General features: G+C 40.3%; 1 protein-coding gene across 2 annotated transcripts; it reads right to left on the reverse strand.

Moving 5' to 3' along the window:
• Positions 1-866: 866 nt before the first annotated feature.
• Positions 867-18,737, reverse strand: GLT8D2 (glycosyltransferase 8 domain containing 2). Of its 2 annotated transcripts, none has more exons than XM_009968826.3 (10): positions 16,726-18,737; positions 14,723-14,767; positions 13,274-13,369; positions 11,894-12,062; positions 10,643-10,760; positions 8,747-8,831; positions 5,122-5,234; positions 4,260-4,426; positions 2,502-2,614; positions 867-1,712 (listed from the first exon to the last, which is right to left on the reverse strand). In XM_009968826.3, exons 2-10 carry the CDS (start codon positions 14,739-14,741, stop codon positions 1,540-1,542), a joined length of 1,053 nt encoding a protein of 350 aa, XP_009967128.1. In that variant the 5' UTR covers positions 14,742-14,767; positions 16,726-18,737; the 3' UTR covers positions 867-1,539. The 2 variants fall into 2 exon arrangements, with proteins under 2 accessions (XP_009967128.1, XP_032863906.1); XM_033008015.2 differs by lacking the exons at positions 14,723-14,767; positions 16,726-18,737 and adding exons at positions 12,258-12,380; positions 14,370-14,388.

The raw sequence follows: 18,737 nt of genomic DNA on the forward strand, positions 1-18,737 counted from the left end.
CAGATTACCTTGCAAGGAATTGAAAGACCACATTCCCTGCAAAAATCACGTGCAGCTGTGTTGTTTACATCAGGTACAATTAGCACAGGGTGAAAGAGGTTGGCAAGTTAGCATTTTTTAACACTTGGTTCTCTTCAAGCTGTAAGACTTTAAAGGGTGTTCTCCTTAGTCCTCTTACAAGTGAAAAATACTAAGTTAAACATAAGGGCAGCTGTTCCATGGATAAGAAGTCGGCTGTAGAAGCTACAGCTCTCTTCTGAGGAACTTGCTGAAACAATGCACAGTTTTGGCCAATATTAGTGACTGAGAGGGAAAGGAGATTCCATGCTTGTGCCTAACCATCATCTTCTTTCCCTCTTTTATCATGTGAGGAAGTAAAAGCAATAAGCTGATCAAAACATTAAAGTTTTGATGATCTTATGACAGTAGGTGCTTCACATACTTGAAAAATAGATACAAACAGTATCTCCACAATCCACACTGGTCAGAGATTCCTGTACTGGTGTGGTTTATCCTTTCCTCACAGCCAGTGACAGTTGTCATGCATTGAGTGCAACTAGTTGGCGTAGCTTCTAATCCTGCTGTAACAGCTGTCACTGAGATCACACACTGTCAACCTGTTGTGAGGCAGGCACAATGTTTACAGTTTTCCTCCCAAATTACGTGGCTTAATTCTGAGCGTCTTAAATCAAGGAAGTGTGCATTCTGGTTCTGATTGTGTTTCTTAGCCTCGGCATAAAGCTGTTTGGTATATTGTCAAAAAGGTATAGGACTCATCTTGTCTGTTATTTAAAGTGTACTGTGTCATGTATTGCTGTTTACATGGATGTTTTCCTGCAGGTGCTCTAAGTATCTTGCATCAGGGATTTGTTACAATTCAATTTTATTTTTCAACAAAACTAGAAGCATGTAATTAGCACTGCTGAGTATGTAGCACAGTAGGATATAACTACTGTAAGGCTATCCTGTTTGACAGGAAAGGAAAGGTCTCTTCCTTAACAGTCACCTACTCAGTTATCTAAGTATAAAATACATTTAAGTGTACAATGACCGTTTCACTGAATATTGCCATTCTATGTGTCCTCCCTCAGAACTGGTGCTCTTTTCCTTACAGTAATACAAAAGTTCTTAATCTGTCTTAAATCTATCAATGCTTCACAATAAAATCAGAAATTGTATTGCAGTGTCTCAGGATGTGCTTTTGCATCTTGCTCACAGGGGTCGAAATGCACTACAGGATATGTAATACCCAGAAACACTGCAAAACAGTCACAGAGCTCTGCAAACAGTTACTGAAAACACTTCATTGTCAAGTCAACTTCTTTCCTCACCTTACATGAAAGTCAAGATCATCTGAACAGTGTAACTGTCACTCCAGCCTCCCTCTCCAGCCATAAGCAGGCAAAAGTGATGGTCGTTTCTTCATATATTTAACAAATGCTTCATTTTCTAAAATCAGTTAATCATACAACATGTTGCATCTCAAACTATTACATACTGCAAAACATAGCATATGGATGCATTCAAGTGGCTTCAGTATCAGCTATCAGGACGTGTTAATTTGAACTTCCCTGAAGGGTCGGGAATAAACCAGTTTTCCCAGAGATCAGTGTGAATGCTGGGATAGTCCCAAGGTTTGTATCTCCCATTCCAATGAAGTAATTTAGCTTCTTGAAGAAAATGCTCAGAGTAACGGGTATCAGGACTCCAACCTGCAGGGATAGATTAAAAAAAAATTTTGTAAATCCACTTTTTAATAACGGAAGGCACTACAGAGTGAGGGGAATTCAGGTTTGTTTTTTTTTTTTTTTAAGAAGTCGGATAGTATGGTTTCACAAGAGACAACCAGTTGTATGACAGTAGCTTTTTTCAGTTTCATGCTTCTAACGCTGCAGCGGCAAAACAATCTCAGCAAGTTTCCTCTCTCTTAACACTTTTAATGTCTTGGCACAGCTGGGGTTAAAACAGCAAATCATTTTACTATACCAGCTAAGCCATTATCTTTTTCCCAGGTGAAAGGTACTACACCCTCCAGAATGCTGAATAGACACACAGGGCCGGGCATCACATCTTCTACTGTGCCTACTAAGAGAGCATCTGATTTATTTCACATCTCTCATACATTCTTCCCATAGTTTATGACAACACAGGTTAGCTGGTCTTTGAGCATGTAACTTTGTCCCTGGTATTTGTTTTATTCGTTTTTTTAATCCAATTTAATGACTACTAGGGCTTTGGGTTTTTTTTTGCAGGGGTGCAACTGTTTTGGTTGCTTGACCCGTTAAGATATTTGCATCATGACACCTGTGGGGAACCCCCACATTCTGCCCTACCCTGAAGAAAGCAGGACTAACAAGTGTTGGGGGAAGCAGGGATTTCATACTGTAGAACTGAGGTATAAAGTAACACACTGAGGTAAAAGTAAGGCGAGGTCCTCTGTTGGAATCTTACAAACTGCTCACTTGGAGTTCCAACTGCGAACGGTGGGAAGTTAAACTTACCAAGATGCCTTATGTGCCACATGGGATTAATAGGGGAATACTTCCCGTGAAATACAATCAGCATGGGAGAGGTTGCCACACCTCCCCCAAGGGTGCTGCTGTAGAGGTTTTCCCTGCAAAAGGGGAAAAAAATGTTCAAAACCTCAATCAAAGAACCTTTAGTACAAAAGGCAGAAGATTACAAGTGGGGTATCCTGGCAAAATTCAAAATCATTTGGAACAGACCAATTTTCAGCATACTCCTTCCTAATGATGTTAATTGCTTGTATTCGCAACTCCAATGCCCGTTGAGTAAATCATTGCTACGAAGCAAAATGGGAGTCTGACCCGACCTGATGCCAATTACCTCCAAACACCACTGCTTGTCTGCAAGGCTGACAGAGTTTACAGTGCAAAACCAGCTGTTAATAGCAAGGAATCAAACATATTTTAGCTTGGTTTCTTAAGAAAATGCACGTTTCCATGTGTCTCATTCCTTCTTTCTTCCCCTTTCCCCCATCCCACAACTTTTAGACCCCTAAGCTAACTGCAGTCGGATTTTGCCAAAATCTAGTTAGTATAAACTAACATCTAAAGGATATATCTATTTCCTATTCATTTTGTTATAAAGCCAGGGCTAGATAAATCCAAATCACTGCAAGGGGAGGCAGGAGGAGTAGCAGCCAGATGTCTGGCCACAGTGTGCTTGAGGCCTTGCTGACCAGTGGGCACCTGGGTGAAGTCACCCCCGCTGTGGGACACAGTGCCACCCCCTTAGCCCCACAAGGAAGAAACCTGGCAAGTACCAGCAGATGTTTAGAAGCTACAGAACAAAAAAATCATAACCTCTCCTCAAAACTGGGTTTCAAGCGCTAAGCAATTTATTTCACTATCTTTTCAAAATCCACCTAAAAGGAACACGAATGTGTTAGTAAGGTGTAAAACCAACTTTATCGATGAAATTTGCAGTGATGCTCATGGAGTTTTTTCAAACTCTTAAAAAGCCCAGCAATAGCTTGTCAGGATATGTTACATAAGCAGAACAAGAGCAAGACATTTGGCTTTTCATTCTTTCACACGCTCATCATTTGTGTGTCTCCTCCATGGAGTTCTGAAACAAACAAGTTACAGACAGAGTCCCATAGCACAAGCTATCCCGTTGCAGTTTAACCTCACTAAATTTAAATGTAACCCTTTGCAGAAAAGGAAAAAAAAACAAGTTTGCAAATACAGGTTAACAGTGAACATAAAAAATGAACAGTGTTGTTTTACTGCATCAAGACTTATTCGTGGCCAATGACAAAAAGGTATCTTTCTTGTCCAATTCTGTTCATCTATAGAAGAAGTAGTGTTTTCTATTGGTATTTAAGAAATATGGTGTCCAGTTACGGTTTGATTGACAATACAATAAGAGAGACTCCACACAAACAAGGAAATGTTCATCCTTCTTTAAGCCAGCCTCAGGAAGGGAAGATCATGAGTGGCTTGATCCCCAGTGAGGTTGGTCACCCAGCACAAGAACCACGTGTTCTCAGTGTCCCTCAGGATCAAGTGTGGTGTGCAATTAAATAAGAGGCTGAAACTCCAGGTAGCCATTTCCTGGTACACAACTGGCCAGATGTAAGCAGATGGAAATTCTGGAGCATGAGTTACTTCACTTGATGAAATCTCAAAGAACAACTGCTTGGAATTAAAAAACTTGAAAGAGCTTTTAAACAGAAAATACAATTGTAAACTGAACATTAGAAGTAAAGTACAAAGCTAGATTACTACACATACTCCACATTTCTTTGCATCCACTTTTCCAACTGTTTTGTAATCCGTTGATGTTTCCATTCAGTCATGTTAGCAACAATTACTCCAGGATTAAAGGAGCAGGTGCTGGGGCTGATGCCAAGATCTCGAATCGCTTGCTTTCTGTAGTCCAGGAATCCCATGTACGTGTTCTAAGAAATTAAAAAAAAGTATGATTAATCCCCTATGAATCTCTATAAAGATACATGTAAATGCATCTCCCTACCACTCACATGGAGACTAAATACACACTCCCAAAGCTGAGTTTGTAAATGATGGTTACCTGTCTTGATTTCCATATGACACAGGGCAGAATGGCAGGATACTTCCAGCTACTGAATCCCTTTTTCCACAGTATTGTTCTATGGGAGTTTGATAAAGCTCTTCCCTCACCACGTGTTTGTCTTTCTGTAGCTTACGCTAAGTGATGTAGCATCACGCTTGTACAGCTGTAATGCTAGAGGGACTCACTGGCAATTCTGAGGAACTCAGCTCCAGGAATTAGCATTTAAACTTGTTTTCCTAAATTTCATTCCCAGTTTGACTAATACAAATATCATACATTCTGTCTTCATTAGATGTTCCGTAAGTGCTTGTGATCCACTGATGGCAAAATACCAAACACAATTTAGTAGAATCCAAAGAACAGAGACATAAATTACCAGAGGAACAACTCTGCACAGCACTACAGAGGTGCTACAAAAAGTAGCTCTTAATTACTTGTAAAACTATTGCAAAACTATTTTAAAAATATATACAACTCTCACTTTGGGGAAAATGTATAAAATCATCTTACATTTATGGGTGAATACACATTTATTATTAGAATTCCAAAACGGCATCTTACCTGCATCCCTACACTTCTAACCATTTCATGTGTAGAAGGCAGATCACAGTCATCTGAAAAAGCTGCGGCATGTCCAGGAGCTAACTTAGTATCATAGAGTTCCTGGATGTCACCTGATGACAAAAAGGTCAAAAAGGTAAGAAACCTAATTCACTGCTACAGAGTTGATACAATTCCTTCTGTTCGCCTATCTGTTACTTATGAACATACCAATTTGAGGGGGTAGCCCAAATTTTAATTAAGGCTGAACTTTGTAATATGGGACAATTTTCAAATTTGAGTCCTGTACCTGGACATCTAAGATCTATCTTTAGATATTGTCACCAGTATTCAATACATCCATATTCTGGTCTGAATGCCTCAAATCAGCCAGGACAGAGGCCGATTACACTGTTACCAAGGCTGGTTGCAAAGTTCTTCATTCGTAGAGCTTGCCTTCAGAGAGGGAGGGCATAGGCAATTTTTCTGAGCCTCAAGTCCCACAAAAGTGCCACTTCAATCTCTTGCACAGATGAGGTTTCCCCCGGTGTTATTGTGTTTATACCTCCTCATAAGATACCCGGATTCCCAGCACTGACCAGTTGAAATGCACCCATCACACCTGACCATCCCTGCGGGCTTCGCGGACCACCCAACTCCTTCCCAGTGGAGGGAAATACTGTAAGGCCTGGCCCCTCACTCATCGCCTGCCCAGCAGGTACCCAGGATGTGCCAGAACAGTTTCAGGGCAGGTGGGAAGCACAGCGCTGCCGCAGCAATCGAGCGAGTCTGCATCCAAACTGCCGGCAGATACCGGCCTCGCTGCTGGGCATGGGTCGGTCACAGACAAGATGAATTCTCTTGGAAGGCCACAGACGGCCCAGTAGCCTGAGGTGAGCTCACTAAAAGACTAGTAACCCAAAGCAGCCCTCATACTGCAAACACTGTAACTACTGTTCCTGAAATAAGCAGAGATTATTTATTTGTCTGAACTCATCAGCTGGTCGGAAAAGTTGGTTTAAGACTCTTGTCCCACCAAGAAACAGAATTTTAATTAATGGGACACTCAATTGTTGAAGACCAACATGCCTTGCTAAGTATTTTCTCCTGATTTGAAAGAGCTTCTGCTTTTAAAGGGGGGGGAAGGAGAAACAACTCTGAGCTGACACCCCAAGTTCAGTATGTTTCATTCTCACTGCTTTGCAGAAAGCAACAATGAGCAAATAAACGATCCCAAAGTTAAACCTTGAAAACCCCACTCACTCCTTACCCTGTCAGAAGCCTCATTCTGTCCCACTGCAGAGACACCTGACAGACAGCACAGTCTTACCTTACAGCCAAAACATGGGGAGCAGCTGCCACAACAGGCTCCCTCTCCCAGGCCCTGTGATTGCACAGCCCAATGGGGAGCACAATCAGCTGGCTGAAGCAAAGATTTAAAAACAAAACAAACCAAAACGTCTCTTTTTTTTTTTTTTTTTTGGTACCACTAGTCTTCTGCCAGGTCAACCAGCCGAATCAGCTTATTCTGCAGCTGCACAACTGTAGCTGTGACACAAGTAACAGGAGCTGCCTGGGGACAGGAGAGGCCACTTCTGTCAGCCGCAGCCTCCCGTGAGCTGTAATGCGAAACTGCACCTTTACCCTGTGGCTCCAGAAATGCTATCAGCTGACAGAAGCTGAGACCCCTAACGAAGGGGAAAGTCCTACCTTCCCTCTTCTCCCAGCCACACCGCCTCAACTCCTACCAGGGAACTTACCTGGGCTGAAAGTAACCGCATTTCTGATGAATGCCTGCGCAGGTGCAAGGGGGGATGCAGAGGAAGAGGTGGGCTCAGCTTAAAGGGCTCATGAAACTGGAGTGTAAACGAGGACTTTAAGAACCTTTCAAAGAGTTAAATGTTGCTGTTGCCCATCAACGAGAGACAGAACAACAAAACCAAAAAGCAGAGATAACCACCGGAAACGTACAAGTTGAAGAACTGTGACGTGAAGTCTATTGCAAATTAAAATGAGATAGGCAGAGCAGATTAATCCTACTTTATAAAGTAGCTAATAGTGGCCCCTTTAAGTGCAGATGCTCTAAAATATGCCACTAAAGAGACAAACCTATAAAAAGGTGCAGAGAAGCAGTGAAGAATAAAATTATACCTTTGTCTTCTGTAAATTCACAGATCTTAATGTTCTTACAACAAAGATTAACTTACACCAAAAAGTTTGTTATAGTTATACTTAGTCCTTTCCACAGGCAATTTTCACTAGAACATCCCTTGAATGCTGGACAAGGAGAGGTGATACGGTTTTGTTGTCCCTGTGTACTGGACCTGGCTAGGCTAGTGCTCATTTTCTTCATAGCAGCTCATATGGTGCTATGGTTTAGATTTTTGAAAAAAAAAAAAACAGTGCTGATAGCACACTAATATTCTACCTTTTGCTGAACAGTGCTACACAGCACCAAGGTCTTCCCTGTCCCTTGCTCTGCCCCCCGCAGTGAATAGATCAGGGGGAGTGCAGCCAGCCGGGAGGGGACACACCCGGGTGGATGACCTACACTGACCAAAGAGCTACTCCAAGCCACCAAGTGTCGTGCTCAGCAACAAAAGGGGAAAGAGGGGGGCTGGGGACAGTTAGCCAGCTTTGCTTGGAAACTGGATGGGCATCGCTCTAGCCACCAAAGTGGTGAGTGACTGCTTTTCCATCACTTGTTTTGTTTTTTTCTCTTCTCTCTTCTTCCACTTATCCTTCACTTATTAAACAAGTATTGGTTAGTTTCTTTTATCTTGACCCTCAAGCTTTCTTGCTTTTGTTCTTCCTTTCCTCTTCGCCCATCCCACTGGGGGTGGGGATGGGGAGGAAGTGAGCGAACAGCTGCGTGGTAATTAGCTGCCGACCAGGGTTAAACCACAACACTCTGACTAAGAAATGTTATGAAATAAAAAGAAAACAATATGATAAAACCAGGGAGGACAAAGACTCTACAGAGGAAAAAAAAATATACTATGAAACAGAAGAGGAAAAAAAAACCCAGAAATTAATCTTTAAAAAAATAATTGTTCCTCTAATTAGATCTCTCTGTATGGAAAAGAAAAAGAAAAAAGATTTTTCAGGATTTTAGTGTCTTCTAACTGCTCCCATTTGTCTAGGAACTCTGAAATCTTTGATCATGTTTCTGCAAACTGCTATGGATTCTGAGCTGAAGATGCTCAAAATCCTATCTGAAGTGTTTGGAATTTTAACCCTCTTATTTGAGTAAATTCCTCTTGCTCTCAAGAACAGCAATTCTGGATAAGGAACCGGTAGAATCTGTGGGAATTCAAATACTAGCGGGAAATGCATGTCGCATATTTCACAATAAATATGGCAGCATCTAAGTGAAATCCACATCTTTCAGCAGTTGACCAGATTCAATTCAAAGAAAATCCATACATACAATTTTGATCAAAATCAATTATTCAAAAGATATATGGAGAGAAGTTATTCTTCAGACTTCCCTTTAAATAAACAGATTATTTGTAGTTTTCCTCAGTGCAACACTCCTAGCAGTTGCCTCACTGTCCATTGTATCTAATATTTCCAAACAACTGTAAAAGCTGCAATAACTTTGATTTTAATTCTGCTAGAACTTGCTTTCTGGTTGACAGCTTACCTTGAACAATGATATCATCATCCAAATATATTACTTTCTCATGTTTCTGGATAAGCAAAGGAAGATAAAATCGAACGAAGTTCAGCTATTAAACAGAAAAAAGGTAAAGACTAAATGGTAAAGCTGTTTAATGGAGTAGTCTCATGCTTCTGTCTCTATTAACAATCAGCTTTAATTTCTCTCTTCATTGAGCACTAGCCAGTGATCATTTGCTTCCTCTCCACCCCAGATTTACTAGCATATTTATTCCATTATTATTATTAGTTATCCCTATTTTATTTACTGTGGCCCTAACCAAGTAACCCAAAACAGTTGCTCCTTCACATCATCACAGAATCATTTAGGTTGGAAGGGGCCTTTTGAGATCATCTTGTCCAAACCTTCTTCTCAAGCAGGGTCCACCCAAGCAGGCTGCTGGGGCCTGTGCCCAGTGCGGTTTTGAATATCTGCACAGATGGAAACTCAACAGCCTCACTGGGCAACCTCATCCAGTGTTTGACCACCCTCACCAAAAAAAAAAAAAAAAAAAATTTTTTTTTTTTTGTGCCCAGGGGAAATTTCATATATTTTAATTTGTGCCCATTGCCTCTTGTCCCTCCCCTCAGGTATTTATGCACATTGATAAGATCCTCCTGAGCCTTCTCTTCAACAGGCTGAACAGCCTCAGCTCTCAGCCTCTCCTCAAATAAAAGATGCTCCAGTCCCTTAATCATCTTTGCAGCCCTATGTTGGACTTGGCCCGGTAAATCCATATCTTTCTTGTACCGGGGAGCTCGGAACTGAACACAGTACTCCAGATGCAGCCTCACAAGTGCTGAGTAAAGATCACCTTCCTGGACCTGCTGGCAATGCTCTTCCTAACGCATTTTTACAGCATACATCATACAAAAGACTTCAAATTTAATAGTGTCACCATTCCACTCCATAGGAATGACTCGACTGGTGGCACAGACGTGGGATAACAACTTCTACAATAGCAGTGAAGAACACATAAGAGGGAAAGGGGACTGAGAAAGTAAGAACAACTATACTGATTCAGACCACTTTACCCAGCACCTGCTTTTGGAGTGGTCTGAAGCAGATGCTCTGTGAAAAATAAGAATAGAGCAAGAATACAGAAACATTGCTCCAAGTATTCTCCCAGCTTTCAGCTATTTCAGCTCAAGGGATTTCCTGAACCAGATGTGATCTGTCTAAATATAAACTTCAGTCCTCACTGAATCCCTGTAAATTTTTACATTCACGAGACCTCTCAGCAAGGAATTCTAGAGGTTTAGTACTCATCACATGAAAAATGGGCAACATTTCTTGTTTGTTCTGACTGTGACTCCTACTAATTTAATCTAATGGCCATTAGTTCTTGTATTGGAAGAGACAGTGAGCGACCATCCCCCATTCAGTCCTCCACACCACTCAGTTCTGTAGACTATTTTCACACTAGAAGTCACATTTCCAGGCTGAACAGTTTTAACCCACTGATTCCTTGCCTGAATTAGAAATGTCAAAGGCTCAGAGAAGGACAGCAAGAATAACCATTCTGAACAGACCCAAACATTTTCAGGTGGCGTTACATCTTTTTCAGGTAAGGAAACAAAGATTGCACACAGTATTTAGGATGAGGGAAAAATAGGGGTCTTTCTTCTAATATACTCTGAATATATTTTTAAAGACATGGCACATTCAAATTACCAACTTTACACCACCAAATAACAAGGTGCCAGCAAGACAGACAAGTTGCAAGGAACATTTCCTTCCTGAGGGCACAGCATTTGGAGCTAGTGTGGCTTCTCTGTCTTACAAACCCCCGTGTAATGGAACAGAGATCTACGATATTTTAAAGCCTGTAATAAGCATTAAAAACCTTGAAAACTTGTTATGTGGTGTTCAGTTACTCACAGGCTGCAGTAGCTCAGGACGCGATGCATCTTGCCTGATTTTTCCTTTTAGTACCATAGGGTTGAATTCTACAACCTTAAATTTTATTTCTTTCAGTTTAGAATTTTCAATCCATTTTCTGTGATAAAAAAAAGAAGTGATAAAAGAAATATTGAGTGTGTGGCAAGTACTTCCAGTATTAAATTCACAGGCTTATAGGAGAATAATAAGAGACCTTGAAAGCTCACTCAAACTCTTCTATCCCAAGACAGAATCACTTATGTCTACAGCCATTGCACACATTTGTTTAATCTGTTCTTAAAAAAGACCCAAACCAGTGAATCAGTGTGGTCAGGTATCAGTCATAATTCTGTAGTTTTTCAGGTGAGTGCTACTGAATTCTTGCCTCACCCTGAGCCAATACAATCAGCTCTTCCCACCTATATTACCTTGTCATTACCTCTACTGAATTCCATTACATTTTACAGTTCATTTTTCCAATTCATCACGATTTGTTTGTTTTTAGCTCTTGTCCTCAATATAGCTGCTGCCTCTTTTCCAGCTTCATGCCAGCTGCAGTCTCAAAAAGAACATTCTCCATTCTATTAGCTAGGTTACTGATGAACTGGATATGAAAAACTCCATGTGGAATCCCACTCATTACGTCTTTTCACTTTGGCACAAATCGTGAGTACACAGGCCACAGAAGTGCAGTAGCCAGACGTGAGAACTGCTAAGAAATCTGCTTTGATTTTGATTCACAACTTCCTCCTCTTTTATGCGATGTTTGCAAATTTTAACACCCAAACATGTTTTCATTACAAGCTTCTTTGGGCCTCTAATTATTTTACTATATTAACACACCCTCTTAACTGGAATTATCTTTAAACAGCAAGTTTTTCTACTCTGATGCTTAAGACACGGTGCTAGATGAGAGGTAAGTGCAGTGCCACAAGGTGGGATTGTGTCAAGTAAGCGTGTATATACTTACCTTACTACAGACCCTTCTGCAGCCGATCTACAAAAGGCAGAGAGGCACACAGGGCATGGTCTGGCTATTTCACACCCCTTTATACCAGTTAGTGCATCGTGTAGAGCAAAACAGTCATTTTTCCTACATGTAGAGAATCCTGGGGATTGCTACAAATAGTGCTACTTAAATAAAAGGGAGAAACTTTTCCCTGGGAAGTCCTCCAGAGTCTATGCCCATTCTAAGGAGAACAACCACTTGGTCCTAACTACAGCATGAAACAAAATAAGGCTAGTATATACCGAATATGAGGGATGGTAGTCTTCAGCCCAACTATGTAGAACAAAATGTTGGCCTCTGTGTTGCTGTGGATGCTACTGATTGCTGCTATAGCTGCACCCATTCTGCCCGCAGCAGCGCAGATTACAACTGGGATTTCTTCTTCCATTTCCTCAGGACTCTCTGAATCAACTACAAGAAACAAAACTATGCATTATAGTAGAAATTTTAGAATCTTTTTTATGTCAGATCCGGGTCATAGGAATGAGTATGTAGTCCCCATAAGCAGTGAAATCATACCACGGTCACTCCATTTCCTTACCACATCCTATACACATCCGCACCTGGCAAGGCACACAGCACGAGCTGTCGCTAATCCAGAACTACCTGCAGGTTGACTGGACTGTTGGATGCCTCCAAACAGAATATTTAAGAGAGTTCCTGGCATCTTCTACTCAGCAGGGGCACAATTCAGCCTGTCCTCCATGTAGCTGCTTATTCACATGTAACCTGAAGAAGTTTGAATACCTTTGAGACTTCTACTTCTCAATTATATTTAGTAGAAATTGAACAATAGGTTCCAAAATTATCAAAGGGAAGACATAAATCAAAGAGATGGTGCAATTGCATGAGCTTCACTTCTTTGCGAAGCAGGCTAGAAAGGAATAGTGTACAATTCTGTACCAGCAGCAAGTTGCTAATGATAAAAGGAAAAAAATCTACGCAATACTGAATTGGTTCACATTACTCTTGAGGAAGATTTTTGTCCCTAGCACTGATTAACTTACAGAACTTATATGGATATATTTATACTGATTAAAACGTAACCATTAAACTCCTAACAGCCCCAACAAAAATATACAAAAAAAATGGTTTAGACAGAGACAGAGTTTGTTTATCTTTGGAACAGTGAATAAGCTATTAGTACAGACATTCAGTATCAGTCCAACCTTATCAACCCCACTGTGTTTGTGTCACTATAAAAATTCTAGCAAAATCTTCTGCTGTAAATTATGTCAAGATTTGATGATCTATGTGAAATGAACAGGTAGGCCAAGAACATTCCCGAAGGGGCAAGTTGTGATCCAAGTTTATTATCACTTGTCAACGCCAATAATGTTTAGCACAAATAAGCATGTACTCCAGTTTCCATCTACATCAGTGACATCTCGATAAAAATTTTAATCAGAATGACAATTCTTAGTCATTACTACTGATCTCCAACTATTTTACTCAAGTAATTCAGAAGCAAAAGATTCCGCATCCCAGACCATATGCAACAGTGAGAGTAGCTCATCTACTGCAGAGCAAACAGAATTCAGTAAGACAAAAAGCACTGTTCAAATTAAGAGATAAGGAGTATAAAACAAGAACATAATGAAACAGAAGTACAAGTCATTTACCTGTTTCATTCTTTAATGTAGATGGCACTTGGTGAACTTTGTTATACAAAATGGCGCACACGGTTAAAACAAGAAGTAACAGTAAGATCTGGTTAACTGAAACAAGAGATAATTTGTTAAAACGGTATAATAGCAAATTCCCAAGTACCCTTCTCTAAAAAAATTCCAATTTGCAACCAGAACAGGTTACATATCATAACCTGTATTTGCTGTGTTTATCAAATTCTCTTATTATTTGATCAAGCAAAAATTTTATGTTAAAAACATAACACTATCTCTCCCCCATTACACTAATTTCCATCTACCTGATTTTCATGGATAATCTGCTCAGTAAATCATTAAGATCCCATTATATATGGGTTATCTATACTAGAAAATTCACATTTCTGAATTTTACCAGGAGCCTAAAACTTTATTTTCTCAGCTAGTTTGCTATCTGTTTATCATCAGAGGACTTAATGAGTTAATTATTTTTACCTAGCCCTTTCCTTCTCTCACAATTCCTTGATAAAACTTCAAACACGGGAGGTATTTTTTTTTGATTCCATTGTTCAGATCCTCAAGGTGTATTTGAGCAAATCTATAAAAAAACCTAGAAAAACAAACCCAGCATGCTACTGAAACCAGAAGTGCCCCAAAATCTTTGAAAATACAAAACCATTTTGACACGGTTACTTTAATTAGTAAAATCAAAACAGAGCATGCAACAGCCAACACCTTACTGTATATTCTGATTTACAGTTCCTACCAGACTGTCTTGTACAAGTTGAAGTTATTCAACATAAACTAACCATGAGCAGGTACCAGGACAGTTCACTGAGTGCAACAGGGAAGGAATACACTGCCATCATCAACAGTGACTTTGATGATGGGAGTTCTTTGTTACCTTTGCACCACCATAAAAGATATTTAAGGTGTACAAAAGAGCAAAGGGAACAAAGTTTTGAACTATTTTAATCAAAAAGGCCAACTGGCCACAACTGGGCATGAGAATAAATTGAAATTGGTAAACATACATAACTGAAGGCACACAGCAGTCAATTTTCAGTCACTGACCCTGACAGCTGATGAGAACCCAAATTTCCCAGGGCCACACCTCAATTGTGAGTATGAACAGCATTGATATGCAGAGTTCTGTAAAAAAAGCCACGTTCAGTTCTCACAGCACAACCCACATGAAACCAGCAGCTACCCGCGCTCTTAGTGGGAAATTCCAGACCCCCCCAGTCTCATGCAGTAAAGTAGTGAGTAATTTTAAATTAATGGGATTTATGGCCATACTTATCTGACTTAACAGGAAAAGGCTTATTCATATACTTAAGCATAATTTAGCAAAATCAGAACTATAAAATTGCATGCAACTGTGACAACAGCTGCATGAGGAACTGCATTTGACACTTCTGTATTCTTTTGAAAGCATGTTTTTCAAATGTTTTTAATCTCTCTTACTTTTCTTTAAAAGAGCCATGTGTCCTGTTGGATGAGAACTGTAATCTGTGATAAAATAAAAATAAAAAAATAATATTAAAAAAAAAAAGAGAAAAATCATTAATACCAGCAGCGAATACTAGTTAGTTATTTCAGGGACAAGGTTTTGCACCATCAAACTTTACTGTTGACCTGGTAAAAGTAAAACTGAACTCTACCTTTGTAAGTAACCTTTTTGGAACAAATAACTACTATTCTGGGCTAGAACTATTACATATTTTAATTTGAGCTACTAATAGGTTGAAAACAACAGCATTTTAATAAATTCTATCCAATCACCTACATCAGTAATAACTAAGATTTTTAAACACGTTTTAAAGTAATGTGCAAAGAAGTATTAAATACGCACTGATGCAATTTGTAAATACATATATATTTATCTCTGACCTCACCTAAGACATAATAACAAACACAAATAGTAATCTCTTGCTGAAGTATGTTCCCAAATGTATAGGAGTCTTATACTAGAACAGTGTCTTTCAGACTCTCAGAAAATTTCAGAGCAATAGTGAAAATATCTTCTAACAACAATATCCTTCCACTAACAGTAAGGTGGGTGTTTGTACAATGTGGCTTGTATTTAAGCACATTTTTTGTGATGCTGAAGAAAATGAGGTAGTATTCCCTACTTCTAAACCAGGCCCAAGAGTGGCCATGACTTTATGCCTGAGAGGACAGAACATAATCCCTAAAATCCAGGATTATGGGAAATACAACATTCACTTGAATTCTGGACACAAAACTACTGTTTATGGAGAAAATAAAAATAATAAAACAACAGTAGAAAAACAGCTGCAGAAGTTGTGGCAGGGGAGGGGGAAATACAACTTAGTGATCTAAATTATAATATGGTAGCTGTATGTTTCTGTAGGACAGAAACATTTTTTTCCTGTTTCCATACCTACAGATATGGACACATTATAGCACGGATAAGGATATACGACGGTTATAATGCACATATAAAAATGAAGTTTATTCCAGCTCCTTGAGAAGACAGATGGAACAGCAAGAATTCTTGAAACCTGAGTCATGAAACTGACTGCCTCTCATTGGTTAATGCTCAGTGCTCATAGGATAATGCTCAGGCGGTATCCTACATTAGTCTCTACTTCAACTAACAAGTTAAGTTACAATAAAAATATCTAAAAAAAAAAAAAAAAAAGAAGCTTTATTTACAAACAATTTATATTCACGTGTATTTAGGTCCCAACAGATGACTAAATCACAGTGAGAGGAGTATGTCTGGAAGTCCTTTCACATCTGCACTACTTATCTACATTCCAGCAGCCTGCTCTCTTCATGCGGCATTAATTTACACAGAGAGGAAATCAAGCTTATCAGTCAAAAAAACCTCACTGCTGAGAAAGCCCTTCTCTCACGCATTACACACAAGTACTGTCGTCTTATCCATTAAAAATGTTTACTTGTTTAGATAAGCAGAGAGACAACAGAATCCCTCTACACTCTTGGGAGTAACTTTCTAACCCCACTTCAGGTAGTAGCAATATTCCACTGATCTCATCAAAGCTTCCTACTATCTTTTAATTAGGATTTGTAATGACAGTCACAAACAATAATGACGATCACTGCAAGATGAAAGTTGGATAAGCACAGCCTTATGATATCTTCAGAAATTATTAAATCAACATAAACTGAACCACATTTTAAACTCTGAAATTCAAACTCAGACATTCTCTTACAAGTTTGAGTTCTAAAACTACAGCATTCCTAAACCTCAGAAACACAGACTGATTACCCACTAATTTTTAAGGAAAGAAGAAGAATATTTGTTCCCCTGCAAATATTTACTCAATTTTTCCTGACTGTAGACATTAATTCCTGGAGCCTGGCAGTCCCCAATTCAGTTGCCAAATCCTGTAACAGAACAAGGGGCTGTAGAAGGGAAAGCTCACAAACAGTGACATTACTGCTCAGATATTTCCTACATAATTAGTCTTTTTTACCTCTTCAAAGCAGCACAGTATTCAGGACTCGTCTCTCCTGAAGAATTGTAGAGATATTTACTCGGATCCTTGATAGCCCACAGCTGCAAACACTCTTGCCAAAGCTTCCTTAATCATCATCCTCCTTTGAAGTTGCACGCACAAGGGCCTTACAGGGCACAGTAACAATTTTAAGATTCAACTCTTTTTTCAAACTCTTCAGAGTTTATTTTGGAGTTGTGCTGGTTTTCTTTCCTCTGCTGCTGAGGAATTGCAGAGTCCAGATGCCGCACTGGAGGAATGAGAGCCCATAAACCACTTCCAGATGTGCAGAACGATGATGCAGTCCCAGATCTGGCAAACTTGCCTCAGAGCTTCAGCGAGCAGATTGCAAACAAATCCCGTAAGACAAAAAGTCTTAAGGGGGTGGGGGGAAGAAAAGGAAACAAACCCTTCCAGAAGTTACTTCAACCGTCTAGTTGTAGGTTAGGTTTCTAGTCATTATTTACAGTAAATATGAACAGGTAACTAGCGTGCAAGAGCCAAACAGCATGCCAAAGTCAAACTGAAAGCCAAAGTTTTTCCAATGTCTGTTTGCAGAGTTCTTGTGAGTCAAAAGCTAAGGGAAACTTGCAAACAACTTCAACTCTGAAGATGCATTTTGACTTGAATCATTTACTTTCCGAATCTTTGAGCAGTTACAGGATTCTGAATCCACAGGTTTGGTTTAGATTCAAGGGGATTTTAGATCAACGTAACCAGCACATGTTGATACTCCTAAACTCTCCTGGAACGATTTTGCTGTTTTACTTCTACACCGCTTCTTTTATTCAGATTCTCTACTGCCCTTCTAGGGGCCTCCCTTCTATATGATAAAACACTGTTTAGTCACAAGACTTTAATATTAGAGTACTGAAAGGTATAATAATAATTTTCAATTATAAATTATTTTTCATATTTTAAGTTTTGCACTGCCTCATGCTAGACAGGAGTATTCAGTCAAGGTTTTTAAAATCTTAGGTGTTTTAAATGATGATTATTGTTCCATTTGCAGGAACTGAAAATGTGGCCTTTCAACTATGTCTCAAACATGCCAAAACTGTGTTATCGGTGTCTGATTTTGTACAGAAATCCATCTTTTGGAAAGCTGCTTGAATAAAGTATAAATTAAGAGCTCTAAATACAGTTATGTGCTTCATGCAGACAGCCGCAACTATTACTTTTTCTGTACTACATTTTCTTTTTTGAAACTGTATTAAACTCACATTCATCCAAATGCACCATTTTTTTTTTTTTTTTATCTCCGTTCCATGTGCATCCTGAACAGATCTAAGCAGTACACAGCTGTATAAGCCTGCAGCACTGGGACCATATGCTTCACCTGGCAGCAACCCCTGGATTACTGGCAACCCAGCAGCACCTTCTCTGGGTTTCCCTCAGCTTCACGTGTTTGTATTCTCACTTAACAGCCCCCTCACACAGGAAAGGGAGCAGGTTCTGTGCTGCAGAGTATCTTCGGGTTTACTCAGATTATCTGCTGTTAACTGGAGAACTGAAACCTTGGTTTCTAGTCTCAACCTTCAGCGTTTACACAGCAACTCTCTCTCTCAGACGAATACCTCGCCTACCACCAGCACGTTAAAAACAAAAAAACAAAAAAAAACAAAAAAAACGTTAACAACGCTGCTGCGCATTTCTGAGGATGTGAACGCAGAGGTGGCTACCCTAACTACACACGCACACCAGCGGTGACCCCAGGCCGGCGGGCCCGTCGCCGACGCAGGCGGGTTTATCGCCGACAGACGCCCCGCGACAGGACTCCCGCCGAAGCAAGGCCAAGGCCGGGTGGGCATCCCGCGGGGCAGGGGCGGAGGCGGCCTCCGAGTCCCCGCCCCGGACCGGGGACAAGACGCGGCTCCCTCGCCGCGCCTCTCCGCCGGTCCCAGGCACCCGAGGGGCCGCAGCCGGCACCCCCCGCCCCAGCCGCGGCGCGGGCGGGGACCGGCGGTGGCGGGTCCCCCTCACCCACCGGC

The sequence above is a fragment of the Tyto alba genome, unplaced genomic scaffold, assembly GCF_018691265.1.
Source record: "Tyto alba isolate M040663 unplaced genomic scaffold, T.alba_DEE_v4.0 Super-Scaffold_2, whole genome shotgun sequence".
NCBI lineage: Eukaryota > Metazoa > Chordata > Aves > Strigiformes > Tytonidae > Tyto > Tyto alba.